A 21,013-nucleotide genomic window follows, 5' to 3' on the forward strand; every position below is an offset into this window, starting at 1 on the left:
ACTCTTGAACAGCGGAATACTATTATCTTACAAGAGTTGTCTGCTTCATAAGCATTTCATAAGTAGTATCCCTCTTCTCAAGCAAAGAGGGCTGTATGTGAACTCGATAGGTACCTGGGAGTAGACATTAGCTCTACGTGTTAGGCCGAAGAGGTACGTCACATTGGTGAAGTGGATGGGGACAGGTAAGATGGTGATATTGTAGTGCAGCATCACAGTTCCCTCTGGACGGGGGTATGTAGTGTCATTGACCAGGTAATCCAGCTGGAAGGTCCTATTCTCGGTTACAGACAAATTCTTCTTCAGTGCAAGCCCTACATGCCACACAAAGGGAAGAGGGGGGTGGCTGTTTATTTAATGAACCGATCAAAAGATTTAGTAGAAGTTTGTCACATTAACAGGCTGGATTCCCGGACACATATTAAGTGTAGTCCTGGACTGAAAAGCGACAAGCCTTACTCTGTGTCTGGGAAACCAGTCTTTCGAGTGGTCGTGGAACTCATCTGGACTACTCACGGAACTCATGAACAGTGCCTCGGACGTTGCCAAAAATGGCCTTCTCTTCTTTGAAAGAGTACTCTATGGCGAACATTTCATCTATCCATGAGTCATTGGTCATCACATTTCCGACAAATCTGTTCTGACTCTGGGATTTGGGATACCTGGGTGTTGTGTCTCTATCATAGACAACCAAGTTGCCAAAAGAACTTCCCTGAGAAACACACAACAAGAACAAGAGTGGTATCAATGATACATGTATAGCAATGAACTGATATACAGTATTGGTAGTAAAGTAAAGTAAAGTCACCTGCTTGCGATCAAATTCCAGCACCACGTCCTCTGTGCCTGTTCCACTGACATAAGGTGCATTGTCGTCCTCGTCGTAGACGTTGATATGCAGTGTAACAAAAAAGGTGTCTATCATCGTGTCAGTCTGCACTGTGCAGATCAGCATGGGACTGTATGTCTCCCTCTCCTCGCGGTCCAATGGGGCAGTCACTACCAACTCAGTGGTGTTGTCAGTCACAGCGAATGGGGCTGGAACATCTAGAGCCGAACGGAACATGAAGAGGAGATGCGAACATGTCATGTTAGTCTCATGATGCCAGACTTTGTAGTTTCACATTCACCCAGCTACTGGAACTGTCACGCCCTGACCATAGAGTGCCTTTGTTTTTCTATGGTATAGTAGGTCAGGGCGTGACTGGGGGGTTTTCTAGTTATTATTTTCTATGTGGGGTTCTAGTTTAGTTTTTCTTTGTTGGTGCTTGGTATGATTCCCAATTAGAGGCAGCTGGCTATCGTTGTCTCTAATTGGGGATCATATTATAGTAGCATTTTTTCCACCTGTGTTTTATGGGATATTGTTTTGAGTAAGTGCACATAGTATCTCTGTAGCCATGGTCGTTTATTGTTTAAAGAAAATATAAAAAAGAGATTGAAGTTAATATCATGCTTTCTATAAGAGTGGGAACGTGGGGCAGACATTGTTAATGTTGTAAATGACTATTGTGGCTGGAAATGGCTGATTTTGAATGGAATACCTACGTAGGTGTACAGAGGCCCATAATCAGCAACCATCCCTCCTGTGTTCCAATGGCATGTTGTGTTAGCTAATCCAAGTTTATAATTTTAAAAGGCTAATTGATATTAGAAAACCCTTTTGCAATTATGTTAGCACAGCTGAAAACTGTTCTGATTAAAGAAGCAATAAAACTGTCTTTCAGACTTGTTGAGGATCTGGAGCATCAGCATTTGTGGGTTCGATTACAGGCTCAAAATGGCTAGAAACAAATAACTTTATTCTGAAACTTGTCAGCCTATTCTTGTTCTGAGAAATGAAGGCTATTCCATGCGAGAAATTGATAGCTAGGCATTTGTCCGTAGTCATGGTAGCATCTACATTGATGTAAAAGTGTTTAGAAGCATATTCTAGTCTTATTTACAATAAATGTGACTTCGGAATGACACAATACATTATTTACCATTCATTTCTATTGGACACAAATAATCTGAAACACAGCCAAAACTAACAGCAAATGCATCCAACAAGTTTGCATTGCATGCTAAGAATATGGGACCAAATACTAAACTTTTGACTACTTTTTAACACACATATAAGTGATTTTGTCCCAATACTTTCTTCTCCTAAAATGGGGGGACTATATACACAAAAGTGCTGTAATTTCTAAATGGTTCACCCGATATAATGGAAATATCCTCAAATTAAAGCGGACAGTATGCACTTTAACCTCATAGTGATTGTATCATTTCAAATCCAAAGTGCAGGAGTACAGAGCCAAAATTGCAAAAAATGTGTCACAGTCCCAATACTTTTTTGTTTTCTTTACATGATACAATATCAGTACTTGTTGCATTTACAACTTGTCTACGTCCTATCATCAACTGATTTCAGCTAGTGTATAGTTGTAGATCGACTTAATTGTTTGAATGGAATGTTGGCATATTGGCAGTTAATTAGAAACAGTTATGGAATCATTCTTCTAAAACTGGCTGGTTAGCTAGCTGACAAACATACAGTGCTGATAAATACTTCAAATTCATTATTTTACACAATATCTTATCACAGCACTGTCAAAACATGGTTGACCAACTCCCTGAACAAAATGGCTGCCCTTTAGACCATCATAAGAAGGTTCATGTCCATTCTAGTATTCTAGTTCCTAATTCTATGGAGGCAACCTCCAGGGGGGGGGGGGCTGCGGGGGTGTGTGGTATGCCAGTGTAGAGACCTGCAAAGTGTTTGATGTTCCTCACAGACTGCTTTAATGCACAGAGACAGTGTGGGTGAAGGCGAGTGTAGCAAGCCTCACCGGATTCTACACTGTAGGAGATGGTGTAGTTGGGGCAGACGTTAAGCCTGGTGAGCTGTCTGAGCTGGCGGAGGGCCCCGGGGAACCTGTTCTCCTTAATGTGGGAGCTCAGGTCTTTGTCGGGGAAGCACAGTTTCTTCAGCTCTGGTCTGGTCTGGCCACACGGTGGCGCCGTGTCATTGATGAAGGTCAGGCTGACTTGTACGGTGGGGTGGCTGAGGCCACAGAGGAACTTCTTCAATGGTCTGGTCGCAGCAATGACACTCAGCGGCAGCTTCCAAAACTTGTCTGATCAGCAAGAGAACCAAAAGAGTAACACAGTGCCCCATTTAAATCTTCCCCAGTGCATTTATTTCTTGATGACTGGGCACTTTCTGGGCTTCTATGCAATTACATTACTATCCTGGGCTCCGGTTTCCCAAAAGCATCTTGATGCTAAGTTCATCGTTAGAACCAATGGTCAGAACCAGATTCTGGAAGCAGATCCCTGAACATGATGTATCACCTTGAAGCTCAACGTTATTAGTACGCACAAAGCGTGAAAGCTGAGAAAACTTGAATAAATTCCCCTCACACATTTTACAATGTAAAATATAACTGTATATTGGAAATATATTGGAGTGCTGTGTTCAATGGACAATTGAAAATTGCTATATCAAAGTAAATAGATTGAACGGTCAACTTCATAACATATTCCATAAACAATGGGAAAACAATACGTGTGCACAACCTTCTGTCTCTATTAAACTCACATGCAGAGTCAAAGTCGCTCCACTCCAGGGTCTTATTCATGGAGAGTATCCCTGTGGTCTCATCCAGGTGGAACCACGGGGCATAGGTTGGAGGCCTCAGGTAGCACAGGTAGAAGTGGGGCCGTTGAGAGTCGCTCTCCACCATGGCGTGGACCTGGAGCACGGGTGTCCCTGCAGACTGCCCGACGTACACAGTCTCCTTGTACTGATTCTGGGGGAAGTAGAGCCCAACTGACCCTGCAAAAAATAGAAAGAAAGGCCTTGTGTTAGGAACGGAGGTAGTTAGAGGTTAGGCGCACAGGTAGACAGCACACTTCCACATCCCATCTCTAGGGGGCAGCAGCAACTGGGGCAGGTGCTGAGAGTGCCAGTAAGGCTTGACAAGGTCTTTCTGCGTTTGTTTGAATACCTTTTTGTGATGGCTTTACTTATTGTTTTTGTCACCGACAACTGAACATTTATTAACTGCTTGGGCTGGACAACTACAGAGTCAGGACAGAGCTCATCCGGGACCCTGGTGAGTACACTTTCTTCCTAGGCACATGCATGTTAGCTTTCTCATACTTTCACGTTAAACGCAGACATGTTATAGAGTCGAGATCAGCTAGACAGGCCAAGAACCCCTAGACATAGCGAGAGTAGACTCTTTTTCACGGTTGGCTAGCTGCTTTCGTAACACATGGAATCCCCAAACCACCCGGATACTATTTACATACCTGGGAATGTAGTCTGAATAACCACAATGCACTCTGAAATATCAAGACACAGTCTTTGACATTCCCAGTACTGTAGCAAGTAACTGAGACGCTGTTCGATTGAAGAGAGAAAAAAAGTAAGTACTGTTGCCAAAAACAGACAGGGAGATTCGTTGCCAAATGCAGCCAAGATCTTTAACTTAACAGTTTTGTTTTTTTCAGGATCATGTTTCATTTTAGTTGGGTTGAATTATAGGTACCACGATCCCTGATGTCATATGCTCATTGTAATATGCTACTGCTAATATACATGTCACCTCTAAAATGATTGGCACCCTTGGTAATGATAAGCAAAAAAGACTGTATAAAATAAATTATTTAAATACTGAGCTATAATGTATGCTCCAAAAGAAATGTATACTAATACAATTGCTCAAAGAAAGAGATTTTATTTAACAAGTAATACAAACTATTATCAAAAAGATAGGTGTCAAAATTGGGGCAGAGAGAAACATTTGCTGCTCATCGTATGCTACTCGTTACATTTTGCCATGAGGATGAGAGAAAATGTTGCAGTTTTAAAGCTAATTTCCTGCTATTCTACACATTTTGCCATGAAGTCGAGAGAAAATGTAACAGCTTTAAAGCTAATTTCCTGCAATTCTACTAATTTTGCCATTGCTTATGGCATGTTCATATACTATCTGGAGGGCCCCCACCCCCCCAAAAATAGGAAAATACGTATGTGTAATTTTGTGTGATTATTTTTTGGGGGGTTGGGGGCTCCAGGGCACTTGACCTGCATGCTTGTTTGGTAACCCGGCCATGAAAATGAGGTAACACGCATATAAAATCCATTTGTCATCCATCCATCACTAACGTAAAGAAACAAATGGTTGTTGACCTTCATAAATCAGGCAATGGTTAAAAATGTATGCCACTTACCAATATTAGGGCAATATCTCAAAAGTTTAAAACCACTGAAACAGTGATACACTTGTGTGGTAGAGGACGCAAGTGTATCTTGTCCCAGTGAGGAAGAAGGTTTGTGAGGTAAAGAAAAATCCAAGGGCCACAGTTAGAGAATTGGTGGCATCTTGGGTTCACAAAGTCTCCAAATCTACAATTAGATGCCAACCTCCATGCCAATAGGCTCTTTGGGAGGTTTCCCAGAAAAAAGCTTTTATTGTCAGCAACTAACAAATGTAAATGCCTGGAGTTTGCTGAATGGCATTAGCACTTGAATTGGAACCGGGTGCTATGGTCAGATGAGATGGAAAATAGAGGTCTTTGGCCATGCAAACCAGCAGTGGGATTGGCATCAAAAGAAGGGTGCATATGCAGAAATAACCTTGTAACTAACTACTTTAGAATATGCTGGTGGATCTATGATGTTCTGGGGCTGTTTTGCTACCGCTGGTCCTCGGGCCCTTGCTATGTTCAACGTCATCATGAACTCCACCAAGTACCAGGACATTTTAACCAAAAACCTGGTTGCCTCTGCCATGAGGATGAAACTTGAAAAGTGGATCTTCCAGCAAAACAATGACCCCAAGCACACAACAAAATCCACAAAGAAATTGTAAATTGACCACAAAATTTACATTTCGCAATGGCAATGTCTCCGGACTTGAACCCCATTGACAGCCTGGCCGCAAAATCCACATGTAACATAGTAAACGTTCATTTTTGCCCCTCCAATTTGTATTATATATTATGTTTTGTTTTGGTTACATAGGACAGTAGGTTACTTAAGACAAAAACAAAAGTAGGGAGATTGATCAGGGAGGATAGTTGGGCGTATAACACGAGCATCTAGCAACCCAAAGTTTGCGTGTTTGAATCACATAATAGACAACTTTAGTATTTTAGCTAATTTGCAACTATTAAGTTTCAACTTGACTTGAAAGTTGCTATTAGCTAAAATGCTAAAGCTTTCTTTATACTTACCTTTTTACATTATTTTCCTCGAAAGAACAACTAGTGGATTTTGAGTACGTCTCCCCTATTTAAAGAGTTAGTCCTCCTGCCCTTCAGTCTGAGAGAGACATTCTGAGTGCAGGTTCATGTCTCCCTTCCTCTGTATATAAAAAACGGTTTATAACAGACAAAAGTGTCTTTTGAAAACTGCTTCATATATTCCGAAGTCGTTAGCGAATGTGACTATGTATATATTTATGTTGCCGTTAATGTATATAAAGCCTATTTTGGCAAGTTAACCAAGTGTTTGATGGCTTAGCTAGCCATGTCAATGACGAGCTAACTATGACTGTCAGCCAGCGCACTGTAATGTAACGCTAGCCATTGCTAGCAAGTGACTTATTTGTAATCCAAGAATTCTTTAACGAAATATGAATAAGTGAATGTTTACTTTCTTACCATCTTAAAAGGTTTTTATGAAAAGGGTTGTACTTGTACTCTACTTGTACTCTTGTGCTCTTAAATAAAGGTTAAAAGAAAATCTAAATGAAATACTCTGTATATATGGATTGATGTCACTTCACATTGCTATTGCTTCTATCTAAAATATATAATGTGTTCTATCCAACCACTGAACGTGTGGCTGTGACCATCCTATCAATGCCTGTCAGTAGGGGGTCCTTCACGCTCTGGGCATGACTGACTCAAATGAACGAAATTAGTAGAAAGATTCATTCTCTTGACTGAACGAGTCGAAAATATCAGAAAAGACATGAACTTCCCATCACTATTAGCCACAACAAATTTGAATTCGTAATGTATCATACATATTAGCAATTCATAGCATATAATACGAATTGGAGGACGTAACATATCATGCGAAATGGATGATGGACATCCACAAATGAATGCACATCATGTGAAACGTAACATATCATACTAAATGGAGCGGATCAAATGTACATTTACTGTGTTACGTCGACCCCTGAGTCCAGGTTGCCATTGAAAACATGTGGTTTGAATTGAAGAGGGCAGTCCATAAACGCAGACCCCGAAGGATATCAAGGATCTGGAAAGATTCTGTATGGAGGAATGGTCTAAGATTCCTCCCAATGTGTTCTCCAATCTCATAAAACATTATCGAAAAACGCTCTGTGCCGTTATCCTCACAATGTTAGGGTGCACAAAGTATTGAAATCAGGGGTGCCAATCATTTTGATACGTTTCTTTTTGCGACAACGTATTACTCCTTAAGCAAAATATCTTTCTCTGAGCAATTGTATTAGTATAAAATAATATTTTTGTAACAAAAACATTTGCAGACAATATATCTCAGTATTTGTATTATTTATTTTATACTGTCTTTTTTGTCATCTATAAAAATGAAGAGAGTCGCACAATCTATATATTAACTCCCAGTAATTTATTGGGTAAATCCCTGTCTTTTTTCCTCATCTTTATCAAGTGTGCCAATCATTTTGGAGGTGACTGTACCATGGGACACATATCCACTGAATGTAGCTTGTATGCCTACAATGTCAGTGAATTTCACAATCCTATTACACTTTTTTTACTGCCTAACTTGAGGGTGTGCCAGCACATACAGTATCATCAACTATCAGAAATGTCTTCCCTGATAGGCCTATTTCAATTATGCCACCATACGTGTCAAATGATGAGACTACACTATATGATGAGACTGTATCTGTACAATATATACGTTTTATTGGCATATATTTTATTCATATGTCAACAGAAATTGAAAAGAAGGGCTCAAATGACACGTAAGCAGTAATGAGTTTCTCACATGGTCCATAAGGATGTGGTTTCCGTTCCTCCTTGGTTTCACCTTGGGAAGTATAAATGCAGGGGATAACATGATACCGGGAAGAAATTAATCATTACCTGCTGGCCGGGGACGGGGGGACGGGGGGGTTGTGGCTAATCTATAAAGTGCAATAGCAGGCTAATGTATGCATGTTTTACAGGAAAATTGAGATGTGAGTGTTAGACCAGTAATTATATCCCTTGTTGTATTCCTGTCCAACGTCGGTGGGGACGGCCATTTAGGGAACACACTAATGTCATTAGCAGACAGCGAAACTAGATTTCCTATTTCTGTTGGTGCAGTTGAGGCCTTGGCTCTGGTTTCAGACATTGATTTAATTTCGCTGTGCTTGGATGACAGGGGGTCGAAATTGGTGGAAAAAAATGTGTCCAGTCTTCCTGAAGGATGGAAATTCAGTCAGCCAAGCTATGACCCTCTTTATTAAAAGCTTTGCTAAGATGAAAAACAAATAGAAGTACCAGTGGTCCACTTGTCTGAAAAATCTTGGCCAAATTCTGGCCAAAAGCATTTTCCCTCCATAAAATTCTGCTATTGGGCTAGATTCTTTGGTTTCTCTCCACATCTCAAAGTTAAGTGAGGAACATTAATCAACACCAAGATCTATTCAAATAAAAGTCATTCAAAACACTTGATCTGCTTGAAAAAAAAACGGAAAGGTATAAACCACAAAATTTGAACATGGATTAAGAAAGTGAAGAGGTGCCAGATTTTGTAAAGCAACATAACCATAAAGTATATCAAGTGCTAAGAAAAAAGCTCCACCAATCAGAGTATTCACATGGACAGCATAGCAAGAAATGTGACAACGTATTCTTACAGCATCCAGCGTCCAAATCCAAGCAGCATCCAATGACCATCAGAGGGAGACATTTCCCTTTTTTTCCAGATCCAACAACTAAAACAGTCACCCTGCCCCGAAATCCAAGGCAACAGGGGAACATGATAACTGTGTCGCAGTGGAGGCTGGAACGGCTCATAATAATAGCTGGAACGGAGCAAATGGAATGGCATCAAACACCTGGAAACCATGTGTGTTGATGTATTTGATACCATTCCACTGATTCCGCTCCAGTCATTACCACGAGCCCGTTCTCATCAATTAAGGCTCTACCGACCTCCTGTGCTGTGTAGATAACACTCCAAAACAAAGCGAGTCCTCTTAAAATTCTAATCTTAAATGCTTGAGCGATGTTTACAAAAAGGAACAACATTATTGTGTATCAGGGACAATAGACAAACTATAAGAGCTGATTGTGCATAAAATAATATCTGAAATAAGTATTGAGTTGCTTGATCCTTACCTCCTAAATCAGAGGCATAAGAAACAGAGGTACACTCAGAGAAGATGTGAAGGGAGGCATATGTGGACTGACAAGAATCAACGGTCAAACAACAAACAGGTGAAATTAGAATTCACTAGTGAGTGGCTGACTGTGGCTTGAGGTTGGCCATGGTGGGTGAACCATATGCTGGCGACTCAATTGGTTTATATCAGTTAAAATTCAATTTATTTCCAGGACGGAAGCCAACAGAAAAGCAAGCAGTTTATATCAAAGCTAATTAATTGAATGCATCAAGCCCGCTTGGGAGCAAATAGGTTTCTTTGTTCAGTGATACCGTTAAAGGTTTAACACTGGAGTGACTCAGGACTGTGATGATTGAAAACCTGAGAAATTCAATGTTAGAGACAGTCACTTCAGCAGACGCGCTCACTGCTTTGACCTCTCACAAACCACGGCAAGGACTATGACCGCAAACACGTGATGCAATCTGAACATATTGATTTCACCTCAAAGGCATAGCCAGGATTTACGATGGGAAGGTACGACTTTTAGAAACCAACACTCCGATCTAATTACCCCCGAAACTGGTGGGTGCCAGACATTTGCGTTGAATGGGGTGAGTTACCCCGTGTAATGCAAAGAACTAAACACCTTATAAAATGTACACCATGAACACAAAGCATTACGTATCAACATTATTATCCATTAGAAAACCCTCCGATTTAAAAAAAAAATGCCATTTTCATCAATTGATATATCGTTCCTTGAGGGGTTTTTAAAGAACACTACGCTGCCGCTATCGTTATGGTGACATGTCACTTTTTCTTTACATTGACTTAATAAACATTACATGCTATAGGTATGAATGAATTGGTTTTTCTTGTCTCCTCCTTTAACCGAAGCCTAGATAAAAACAATAATCTGTCGCAGGACATAAACAAACAACTTGAAACATGTCTGCGTACTCAGACCGCCGGTGACAGATAAGAAGGATGTTTAGGATTGGACCAGTTTGACAAACAGACAGCCTGGGGACGTCCTCTGACTCTCAGCTGGCCAGGACAAAGACAGAAACTCAATTAGCTCACGACGCACATCACCGGAGAGATTTACCATCTATGAGCTCATGTGCTACACTAGAGAAAGAGCCTGAGCCCCAGCAATTCTCTGTTTACTAATCTGTCTGAGGAGTGATAGACACAGACCCGGGTTCAAATAGTATTTTGAGCATTTGCTTGAGCCTGCCTGGAGTGCCAGATTGGAAGGGTTTGCAGTTTTGAGACTATTCTATTGGTTCCATAGTGCCAGGCAAAGTCATTGAAGCACAGCTAAAGTATTTGAAAGATTTCAAAAACGATTTGAATCCGGGTCTGAAAAGACGTGGGTCTAGTAGTGGTCTTGTGTCTGGGCATTGAGTTGTGTGACTGTGACAAGAGCAAAGCCCATGCCCTTCCTACCAAGGTCAACATTCATTCAATGCATCTGTCCCCCAGTAATGACCCATCGGAAAAGTCAAGTATATGGCAGCAGGCCAATCAATAGCAATACTAATCAACATGTTCATGCTCATTGTTTTAACTGATGAGCCAGAGAAAAACATGCACAGTTATTTCCAAGCACGTAAAGTAGGGCTCATTCACTTATACTACTATGTATTTTTGTCCAAACAAAAACTACAGCTGTGGAATCTGAAAGTCTGTTATAGAGTCATATGGGTCATAATCATCACGCACACGATCTGCTTGTGTATAACCCCTTATTCCACGCAGAGTAGGTATAGAAAACAACATGTGAGAATATAAATCAATCTAAATCTGAAAGCTGTCACGATCACTCTGTTTCCAAAAATTAAACAGTAATGACAATAATTACTAAAGACTCTATACAAGATCCAATTAACTAAAAGGCTGCAAATCAAGCAATAACTCAATTGATGAAAGTTATTATTGATTAAAATGTTCTTAGTTTGCATTGGCAATATACAGAATTTCTACATGATACTGTCGTGTCCAGATTTTTGTCTGCATTATTAATCAAATCAAATCCAATTGTATTTGTCACGTGCTGAATACAACAGGTGTAGACTTTACCGTGAAATGCTTACTTACAAGCCCTTTCCCAACAATGCAGAGTTAAAAAGTAAGACAATTTTGCTAAATAAAAAGGAAATAGTAACACAATAACATAACAATAACGAGGCTATATACAAGGAGTACCGTACGAGGCAGTTGAGGTAATTAAGGTAGTATGTACATGTAGGTAGGGTTAAAAGTGACTAGGCAATCAGGATAGTTAATAAACAGAGTAGCAGCAGCGTATGTCAAGATTGTGAAAGAGTTTGAAAGTGTGGCATTAATGTGGCATCAATATGCATGTTTGTGTGTGTTTTGTGTGTGAGCAGATGTAGTGTGTGTGTAAGATTGAGTGTGTGGGTAGAGTCCAGTGAGTGTGCATAGAATCCGCGCAAGAGAATCAGTGCAACAAGAACAAAGGGGGTCAATTCAAATTGTCCGAGTAGCCATTTGATTAACTGTTCAGTAGTCTAATGGCTTGGGGGTAGAAGCTGTTCAGGAGCCTTTTGGTTCCAGACTTGCCGTACTGTTGCAGCGAGAACAGTCTATGACTTGGGTGGCTGAAGTCTTTGACAATTTTTAGGCCCTTCCTCTAATACCACCTGGTATATAGGTCCTGGATGGCAGGGAGCTTGGCCCCAGTGATGTACTGGGCTGTACGCACTACCCTCTGTAGCGCCTTACGATCGGATAACAAGCAGTTGCCATACCAAGCGGTGATGCAGCCAGTCAAGATGCTTGCAATGCTGCAGCTGTAGAACTTTTTGAGGATCTGAGGGTCCATTCTAAATATTTTCAGCTTCCTAAGGGGGAAGAGGCATTGGCGTGCCCTCTTTACGACTGTGTTGGTGTGTTTGGATCATGACAGGTCCTTAGTGATGTGGACACCGAGGAACTTGAAACTCTTAACCTGTTTCACTACAACCCTGTCGATGTGAATTGAGGCATACTCACACCTCTGTTTCCTGTAGTCCACAATCAAATCCAATCAAATTGTATTTGTCACATACACGTGTTTAGCAGATGTTATTGCGGGTGTAGCGAAATGCTTGTGTTTTTAGCTCCAACAGTGCAGTAATATCTAACAAGTAATATCTAACAATACACACAATCTAAAGTAAAGGAATGGAATTAAGAATATATAAATATTTGGACGAGCAATGTCAGAGCGGCATAGACTAAGATACAGTAGAATAGGATAGAATACAGTATATACATATGAGATGAGTAATACAAAATATGTAAACATTATTAAAGTGTCCAGTTTTTTCAAGTCTATGTATATAGGGAAGCAGCGTCTAATGTGCTAGTGATGGTTATTTATCAGTCTGATGGCCTTGAGATAGAAGCTGTTTTTCAGTCTCTCGGTCCCAGCTTTGATGCATCTGTACTGACCTCGCCTTCTGCATGGTAGCGGGGGTGAACAGGCAGTGGCTCGGGTGGTTGTTGTCCTTGATGATCTTTTTGGCCTTCCTGTGACATCGGGGGCTGTAGGTGTCCTGGAGGATCATCTCATTTGTCTTGCTGACGTTAAGGGAGAAGTTGTCCTGGCACCACACTGCTCTGTCTCTGACCTCCCTATAGGCCGCCTCATCTTCGTTGGTGATCAGGCCTACCACTGTAGTGTCGTCTGCAAACTTAATGATGGTGTTGGAGTCATGTGCTGCCACGCAGTCGTGGATGAACAGGGGGTACAGGAGGGGACTAAGCATGCACCCCTGAGGGTGTTGAGGGTCAGTGTGGCGGATGTGTTGTTGCCTACCCTCACCACCCGGGGAGCGGCCCGTCAGGAAGTCCAGGATCCAGTTGCAGAGGGAGGTGTTCAGTTACAGAGTCCTTAGCTTAGTGATGAGCTTGGACCATTCATCAAAAAGCACTAACAAGCTTCATCTCGCTATCTAGCAACATACTAGTGATAAGGATAGGCCAACCTCAAACTGATGTTTTCGGTTCCATGAATGTTTGGCATTTGAGTTACTGCATAGTGGATTGAGACGCAATGTCTTGTGTCCACGGGGCTAATTTAATTAATGAACATTCGTCATGCTATTGTGTTGTGGAACTGCTTTCTGTGGCTTTTTTTTATGTGATAGCGTTGCAATTGAATTCAACATTTTGTTAGTCAGAGTAAGGGGATGTTTTTCTTTTTAACAATTTCCTTGCTTGACGCACATAGATGAACCACAGGTAGACTAATGTAGTAACATAATAATCAATTACCCTCATAACGTAATCCAATTAGCCTCGGAGATTACAAGAACCGAATGCCATGTCCCATGTTAATCAGTCAACAATAAATCTAATATAACATCTCCTTAGGGGTTAGCTAACCTAGCTGCGACTACAAATTCAGTTGACGAATCCCTCTGGGAATGACTGGGACATTAGAAAGTGAACAGAGGACAGGTCATGCAGCAGCAGATCTATTTTCATGTCTTCCTCAACATCAGGCCAATGGCAGTTCCAAACATATACTGTTATGTTATTATACTGTTATTATTTGACGTGTTCTTATATGTTAAAGTAACCTGTAGGTTTCTTCCTTCTGAGTTTTTCCTAGCCAATTTGCCTCTGCTTGCTCTTTGCGGCCTCGAACGGGTTACTGCATAAGCACTTTGTGACAACAGCTGATGTAAAATAGGGCTTTATAAATACATTTCAGTGATAGATTATCTGTATTGTAGCCAACGCATAGGCATTGTCTGTGTTCAACACCATAAACAATAACTGCGCTGCCTCCTCCTGGGATTTTCTCTTCATTTACCACTTCTCAAGTTTCATGCTTGCTCGGTCACAGCAACAGCACTTCCTGGTCACTGATTTTGACAACTAGGCTATAAAATACCCGTTAATATGTTATATTAAGGGGTGTGTTCTATTTGAAAAGACTTGCCTTGCATGTTCAATCAAATTGGCATGCTATCCATGTAATCTACGTGATCATAATGCCCCTATACATAAAGAGAGGGTCCCTAAATTCATCCAACAAATCGAAAATCTTATTAGTCCAAAGGGTCAAAATGCCACTGCCAAAGCAATCCCAACGCGGAGCCATTCCTACATCTATCGCTACCCTGCCTCGTCAAAGAGAAAGGGAGAAAGAGGCTTAAAAAGAGCTCAGCTTATTCTTTGTATTCTTCGTTGTTGTAAATGATCGGTCAAACACAGCACGCATCGCCGACCGCTGGGAAATTATTTGTCAAGACCCATGTGAGAAAAAAAAGAGCACTAAATGCCCCGAGGACACAATTTCAATCAATGTCTCCTTGTCCTTCCACCGAAGCAAATTAGAATGTGCCCGTGCAATGGGTTGGAAATGTGACCCTTGACTGACTGAAGGATCAGGGACAGTGCCAGAGCAGGGGAAGGTTGTTGCAGCAACCATGCAGTAGAGGAACCTAGCAATAGACATACATACTGTAGACATTGGGCTTGGTCTCTCATGCTGTATATGGCAATAAACCAATTAAGTGTAATACAATGAGTACCTCAGTCTTTGAGAGAGAAGCACATTTATATAATTCTGGTGTTTTTGAGTATACGATTTTGTGCCTAGGTTTACCTATAACAGTACACGTACATAATATGAATACAGTAAATATGACATTATCCAATCTAAATACACTGGTAAAACTGGAGTCCATATAAAAATAATGAATGTTTCAAAGCAATTCCTATAGCTAAGCAAAACATGTCGCTAGAACGTCAAATCTAGGTGATACATTGTGTGTTACCACAATATGCTGATACTCTGAGGGCAGTGTGTCAACTCCTACACATGCGACCTACTGCCTATGGGAAAAGTCCTCATAGACACAAGAGTAGAGCACAGCTGAGCTTTCATCTCCAAAACATTGCAGTAACATTGAAGTAACACTTGTTGATGTGGGGAACTGACATTCAACATTTTGGCTTGGTTTTGCTCCTATAGTGCGCGTTCTATAGCGTACATTTTCACCACAGAAAAATTCCCATAAACCAAGCTATGACTGGAATAAAAAGAAAGAAATGGGGTAGCACTCTAACAAATACGTTTTTTGCATCATGTTTTTTTATTTTCTTCCAATTATACTAAAAGAAAACGCACTGACAGCAAGAGTAGAAAATGTAGAAGATTTAGAATGTATCCATAAGCAACCCAGGACACAAGCTTAACTAAATCATATAATGTAATAAAGGCCTAAATCAAATAGTGTCATGTATCAAATTAGATTTATTGGTCTGGTCCCTCTCAAAAGCAATGGATGCTGATGAAAATGATTGTGCTAATGCAAGGAGGAGAACCAGGTAAACCGTCTGCTAACAGAACTTCCTGTGGGAGGTGTAGGGAGCCAATCACGAGGGATTACCACTTGGGATAGCGTTTCAAGCGTTAGAGGTCCTCCCAGGGCTACAAATAGGGTAATAAGGTCAAAACAGAAGATCTACAGATCAATGTTTTTATACCTAAAACATCCATGCCTCTTTACTTATGGGATGCACCATGTTCCTACTTCCTACAGGTGACTGATTGATGTTTTGTCAGTGGTAGCCTTTTCCCCCGAAAAGGGTTAACTGAGGTGCCTCACCTCACCTGAACCTCGAACATTGACCGTGCAACCCTTTGGTCATAACAGTAGGCTACCCTCAGCTCCCTGATGGTGATTTCACACATTTGTTTCCACCAGAAAATTGTTGTCAAATTATGGAAAGGATTGGGGAAATTCTCCAGATGACTTTACATTTATGGGTTTTCATGAAAGATGAGGGCCTAACGTCCTAACATTTTGCTCATCTTAGTAACCTGAACTTTTGAAACACTTAAAATTATATATTTCCCAAAGTATAGGGGCGGTTTGCTCAGGAAATACAGTACATTTTTCATTGAGGACAATAACACATTAATAGCTCCTCAGAGATAGATAGGAGGGGTCGAGGGTAGCTGAAGGATGGGACTAAAAGCAAACAAAAGATAACTAATGTAAAATATACTGTGTCCGTAAAATATATATAGTATGTATAAGCTGGAAGTAGAAGCCTAAGTGTTGTTGTCCATTGATGTACTCTAAATAGGTGAGTGGTGGTATGGTTAGGGGAAAATAATAAAGGAAAAAAATATATATATATATTTTTTAAACACATAGTATGCTAAGTGTACACAGGTAGCTAAGTGTACACAGGTAGCTAAGTGTACACAGGTAGCTAAGTGTACACAGGTAGCTAAGTGTACACAGGTAGCTAAGTGTACACAGGTAGCTAAGTGTACACAGGTAGCTAAGTGTACACAGGTAGCTAAGTGTACACAGGTAGCTAAGTGTACACAGGTAGCTAAGTGTACACAGGTAGCTAAGTGTACACAGGTAGCTAAGTGTACACAGGTAGCTAAGTGTACACAGGTAGCTAAGTGTACACAGGTAGCTAAGTGTACACAGGTAGCTAAGTGTACACGTGAGAGAACACAGTGATCCTAGCAAACATTTAGTCAGTCGATCTGAATCATATATTACATGACCACAAATGTGTCAGAGCTGGACTACGTGATAAATCAAAAAGTGTTGATCTTAAAGCCACCTGTGTAGTCACCGCTTTCATGACGTGTATGGAAATATACACAGATATCAGATTTTGAAGAGTTTGAATAGAAATACAATTTTAGCCTTCATAAAACCATGTAACGTTATGCTAAAATAATACTGATTTCCAGCAGGCATTTTCCATGCTCTTCTCGATCTGTACACCTCCTGTGCATGTACGTGCACAAACTCTCCAACCAGCCACCATTTCAAAACACTGATGGCCATTACAGGAGCATTGAGCGCCAATTTCCTTTCTTTGATTACCTAAGCAGGAACCATGTATACTGAACAAAAATATAAACACAGCATGTAAAGTGTTGGTCCCATGTTTAATGAGCTGAAATAAAAGATCCCAGAATTTTACCATACATACAAAAAGCATATTTCTCTCAAATTACGTGCACAAATTTGTTTACATCCATGTTAGTGAACATTTCTCCTTTGCCAAGATAATCCATCCACATGACAGGTGTGGCTAATAAGCTGAATAAACAGCATGATCATTACACAGGTGCACTTTGTGCTGGGGAAAATAAAAGGCCACTCTAAAATGTGCAGTTTTGTCACACAACACAATTTCCCAAGTTTTGAGGGAGCGTACGATTGGCATGCTGTTGCCAAAGAATTCAATGTTTATTTATCTACCATAAGCCGCCTCCAACGTCATTTTAGAGAATTTGGCAGTATGTCCAACCGACCTTACAACCGTGTAACCACACCAGCCCAGGACCTCCACATCCATCTTCTTCACCTGCGGGATCTTCAGAGACCACCCACACGGGCAGCTGATGAAACTGAGGAGTATTTCTGTCTTTAATGAAGCCCTATTGAGGGGAAAAACTCATTCCGAAGTGGTTGGGCCTATGCCCGCCCATCCCACCCATGGCTGCGCCCCTTCCCAGTCATGTGAAATCCATAGATTAGGGCCTAATGAATATACTTTAATTGACTGATTACCTTATATGAACTGTAACTCAGTAAAATAATTTAAATTGTTGCATGTTGCATTTATTGTTTTGTTCAGTATACCAGTTAATGATAACTTGGGGCGGCCATATTGTCCAAGGTATCATTACAATAATTAGAACATGACTGTTAAATGTTCAAATATCCAACTCTACAAAGGCTCTTGATTTAAAGCAGAATCCCTTTATAGATTAATCATATAAATAGATTAACTTTCAATGAAAAGCTATTGTAATTGATGTAGCTTTAATGTGGTTGAAGTTTGCTTTAAAAAAAATATAATCAGAAATAGTTAGTGTCTGCATTTGGCAAATAACTTTTTACCTGTATGAGATTCCATCTAACTTACAGGTTGGATATCATTAGTAGGTACACTTCACTAAATTAATAATTACAGGCAAACTCAATCAAAAGACATTGTTTTTCCATCAAAACACATGTTGTAGTTCCATCTCTCCACTGTTTTCCAAGTAACAGTCATGTCCTCTTGTGGATGGCCCTCATCTAACCTTATTGTTGTTACCATTAGTGGCCAATCCTATCCATTGACCTACTATCATAAAAATAAAAATACATTTACTGCCCGGTCTTTAGTTATGCGTTATAGGACGCATTTGCAACTGAACCAACGGTGGGTTGGTTCAGTTGTTATACTGCCTGTACTTTCTCATCAGAAAACAAACATGCTGTGTTTGCCCAGAGACTGGTGCACCTGCCGCACACCTGCCCTCAGACCGTCACGGGGCGCGTGGCTTTTGTTCCGACAAAACGAGCAGGTGTAGAATCCATCCAATGCTCACGTCTAGTCTGCCCGATGCTGTATTCAACACCTATGCAATTAGGACTAGGGCCTGCAAAAATAACGAACTATTGACTCTCGAAATCTAGTTTAGGCCTACTCAATTTGATAAACAACACATCATTTCATAGACCTAAGAAACGTGGGACATTGGTTCAAAACAGGGTAGTGTTTCAATCTGCACATTTTTACGACACTGTAATAGCCATATAGGCCACTTATAGTTGCTCCAGCTCCTCAAGATCATTTGGGTGTGATTTATTGCGAGTTTAGCTTACAGATATCCCTTGTGGACTGACGACAATATAAAGGCAGAGTGGTACATTCTGTAGAGCATTACTAAATGCCGACCGCTGCCACCGAGAAAAATAACCAAAGAACATTTACACAACTATGACAATTGAAGTATTTAATTAATCATTTTTTAACCAACTCTCCCATGGGTGATTATGTAACACATTCATTCTACACTCTCTAAAGTGAATGAAATAAGTCTAGCTATATAGGCTGATGTTTTTTTCCCTCCCTCAATTCAAAGTAGCCTTACTATAATTACACTTTTAAAGAGAAATGCTAAACGGACTTTTATATGAACAGTTTATATGTGCTCTAAATTATGATAAATATAGGAGTTATTCTATCAATACTTATACACAATGGTCTATATTTGAACAACCTTTCTGCTTTAGAGCTCTGGCCACACACTGCGATTTATAAACTCTTGAGCCATGAGTTAGACTATAAATATAGTCTGGTTGGGGGGAGAGTGTTAGTACAGTTGGGCAGTGGGATTGTGAATGGGATTATAATATTATGGTATATAGCTGTATGCATTTTACTCACGGGGGCCATGTGCCATGCCATGCATATCACGATCTGAAAAGACAATGTATTTATACTATATGCCAGCAGCATGTCTGTTGTCTTATAACATGTTACTGTTATAAATACTCTCTGAATTCCATTCAAATCCCCAAACGAATCAAATGGCATACGAGTATTAGTCCATTTTAGACTATAAATATGCTATTGAATTTGTCGTGAATGTTAAGTCATAGGACTTCACGTCTTAGTAATGTGTTAAGAACTAACATACTGTATTTGCTTGGATAAGAAGCAAGATATTTGGAATTGAGATTTGACATTTTGTGAACATTTATTCGAATTGACATTAGTCACATAAATCTCTGTATATCATCTTGCCTATGAACTCAAAAAGATGCCCTGAGAATTGATGCTGACGAGAGGACAAACAATGATTGGCTACACCCCAACTAGAACATGTTTGTTTAAGTCATTATAACTAAGCTAAGTTAAAACGTTCAGCCTCAAACAAGCTGTACGCACGTTTATGCACGGCCATTCATAAATCACACAGCGACAATAACGTTTCGTTTGACTACATATATTTCCATCTGATTTCATCTGAAATTAAATAAAGTCCACCTATTCTGTAAAGTGAAACTAATTTGAATAATAACAAAGGTAAACTACATGCTTGCTACATGCAAACTAGGCTATGTTGTTCATTCAGATAATGCACGCTTATTTAGATAGATTTAAACTTCATTCCCAGAAAACCATGAGATGCGATAGAGGCTAATTGAGGCTGACCCTTACCTTCACACAACAGCAGGAGGACCAAAACGATGTTTCCCACAGAGAAACCACACGTTTGCCCCATAATCGCCAATCATAAGTGAAAGTTGAAGGATGAATAATCAAAAATCACGCGTAGAGACCACTGGTATAAAAAAAACGGTAGAGAACCTATGGATAAAAACGTAAGCAAGAGTAATGTATTAGTTTTCCCGCACACAGCTCCTCTGGGCAAACAATGAAGTACATTGACGGAGTGCCTGTCCCATTGGGCTGGTCTCTGCAGCTTTTGCTGCTTGACCGTCTGTAGCGAGCAGTGCAGGGGGATGGTTTAAATCAAGCTAATATTCAGCGATGTATTTTCCAGTCCAGCCGGAGCAGCACACTGTACGCGACAGCATCTCCCCACACAAAAAACATAATATATCACAGAATGTCAAATCATTAACACCCCCCCACTAATTTTCCTATTAGTGCTAATGAAAAACGTCTCAAAAGTGCTGTGCTTTTACTTCTCACCTCATGCCTCCTATTTATGAAGTTTATTTTCAAATATGCTTATGTCATATGTCTAGGATTATTGGACATTATTAGACCTTACTTTTAGGTGACTTAATGGTAGAATACAGGTCTTGATAGGTCTATGGCCAAGACTAACCGGTACCCCCCCCCCCCCCCCCCCCACATTG

At 40.4% G+C, this 21,013-nt stretch overlaps 1 protein-coding gene across 1 annotated transcript in view; it reads right to left on the bottom strand.

Moving 5' to 3' along the window:
* LOC139562263 (proto-oncogene tyrosine-protein kinase receptor Ret-like) overlaps positions 1–20,687 on the bottom strand; it is a 30,753-nt gene extending 10,066 nt beyond the window's left edge. Inside the window, exons 1-6 of the mRNA XM_071379796.1 lie at positions 20,346–20,687; positions 3,587–3,823; positions 2,835–3,122; positions 809–1,047; positions 517–712; positions 115–314 (exon numbers count right to left, since the gene is read on the bottom strand). Coding sequence (XP_071235897.1) covers positions 115–314; positions 517–712; positions 809–1,047; positions 2,835–3,122; positions 3,587–3,823; positions 20,346–20,409 — 1,224 coding nt within the window. The 5' untranslated portion in view covers positions 20,410–20,687. The remainder of the gene's footprint in view (positions 1–114; positions 315–516; positions 713–808; positions 1,048–2,834; positions 3,123–3,586; positions 3,824–20,345) is intronic.
* Between the last annotated feature and the right edge of the window lie 326 nt (positions 20,688–21,013).

Source organism: Salvelinus alpinus, chromosome 32 (assembly GCF_045679555.1).
Source record: "Salvelinus alpinus chromosome 32, SLU_Salpinus.1, whole genome shotgun sequence".
In the NCBI taxonomy this organism is placed as follows: Eukaryota; Metazoa; Chordata; class Actinopteri; order Salmoniformes; family Salmonidae; genus Salvelinus; species Salvelinus alpinus.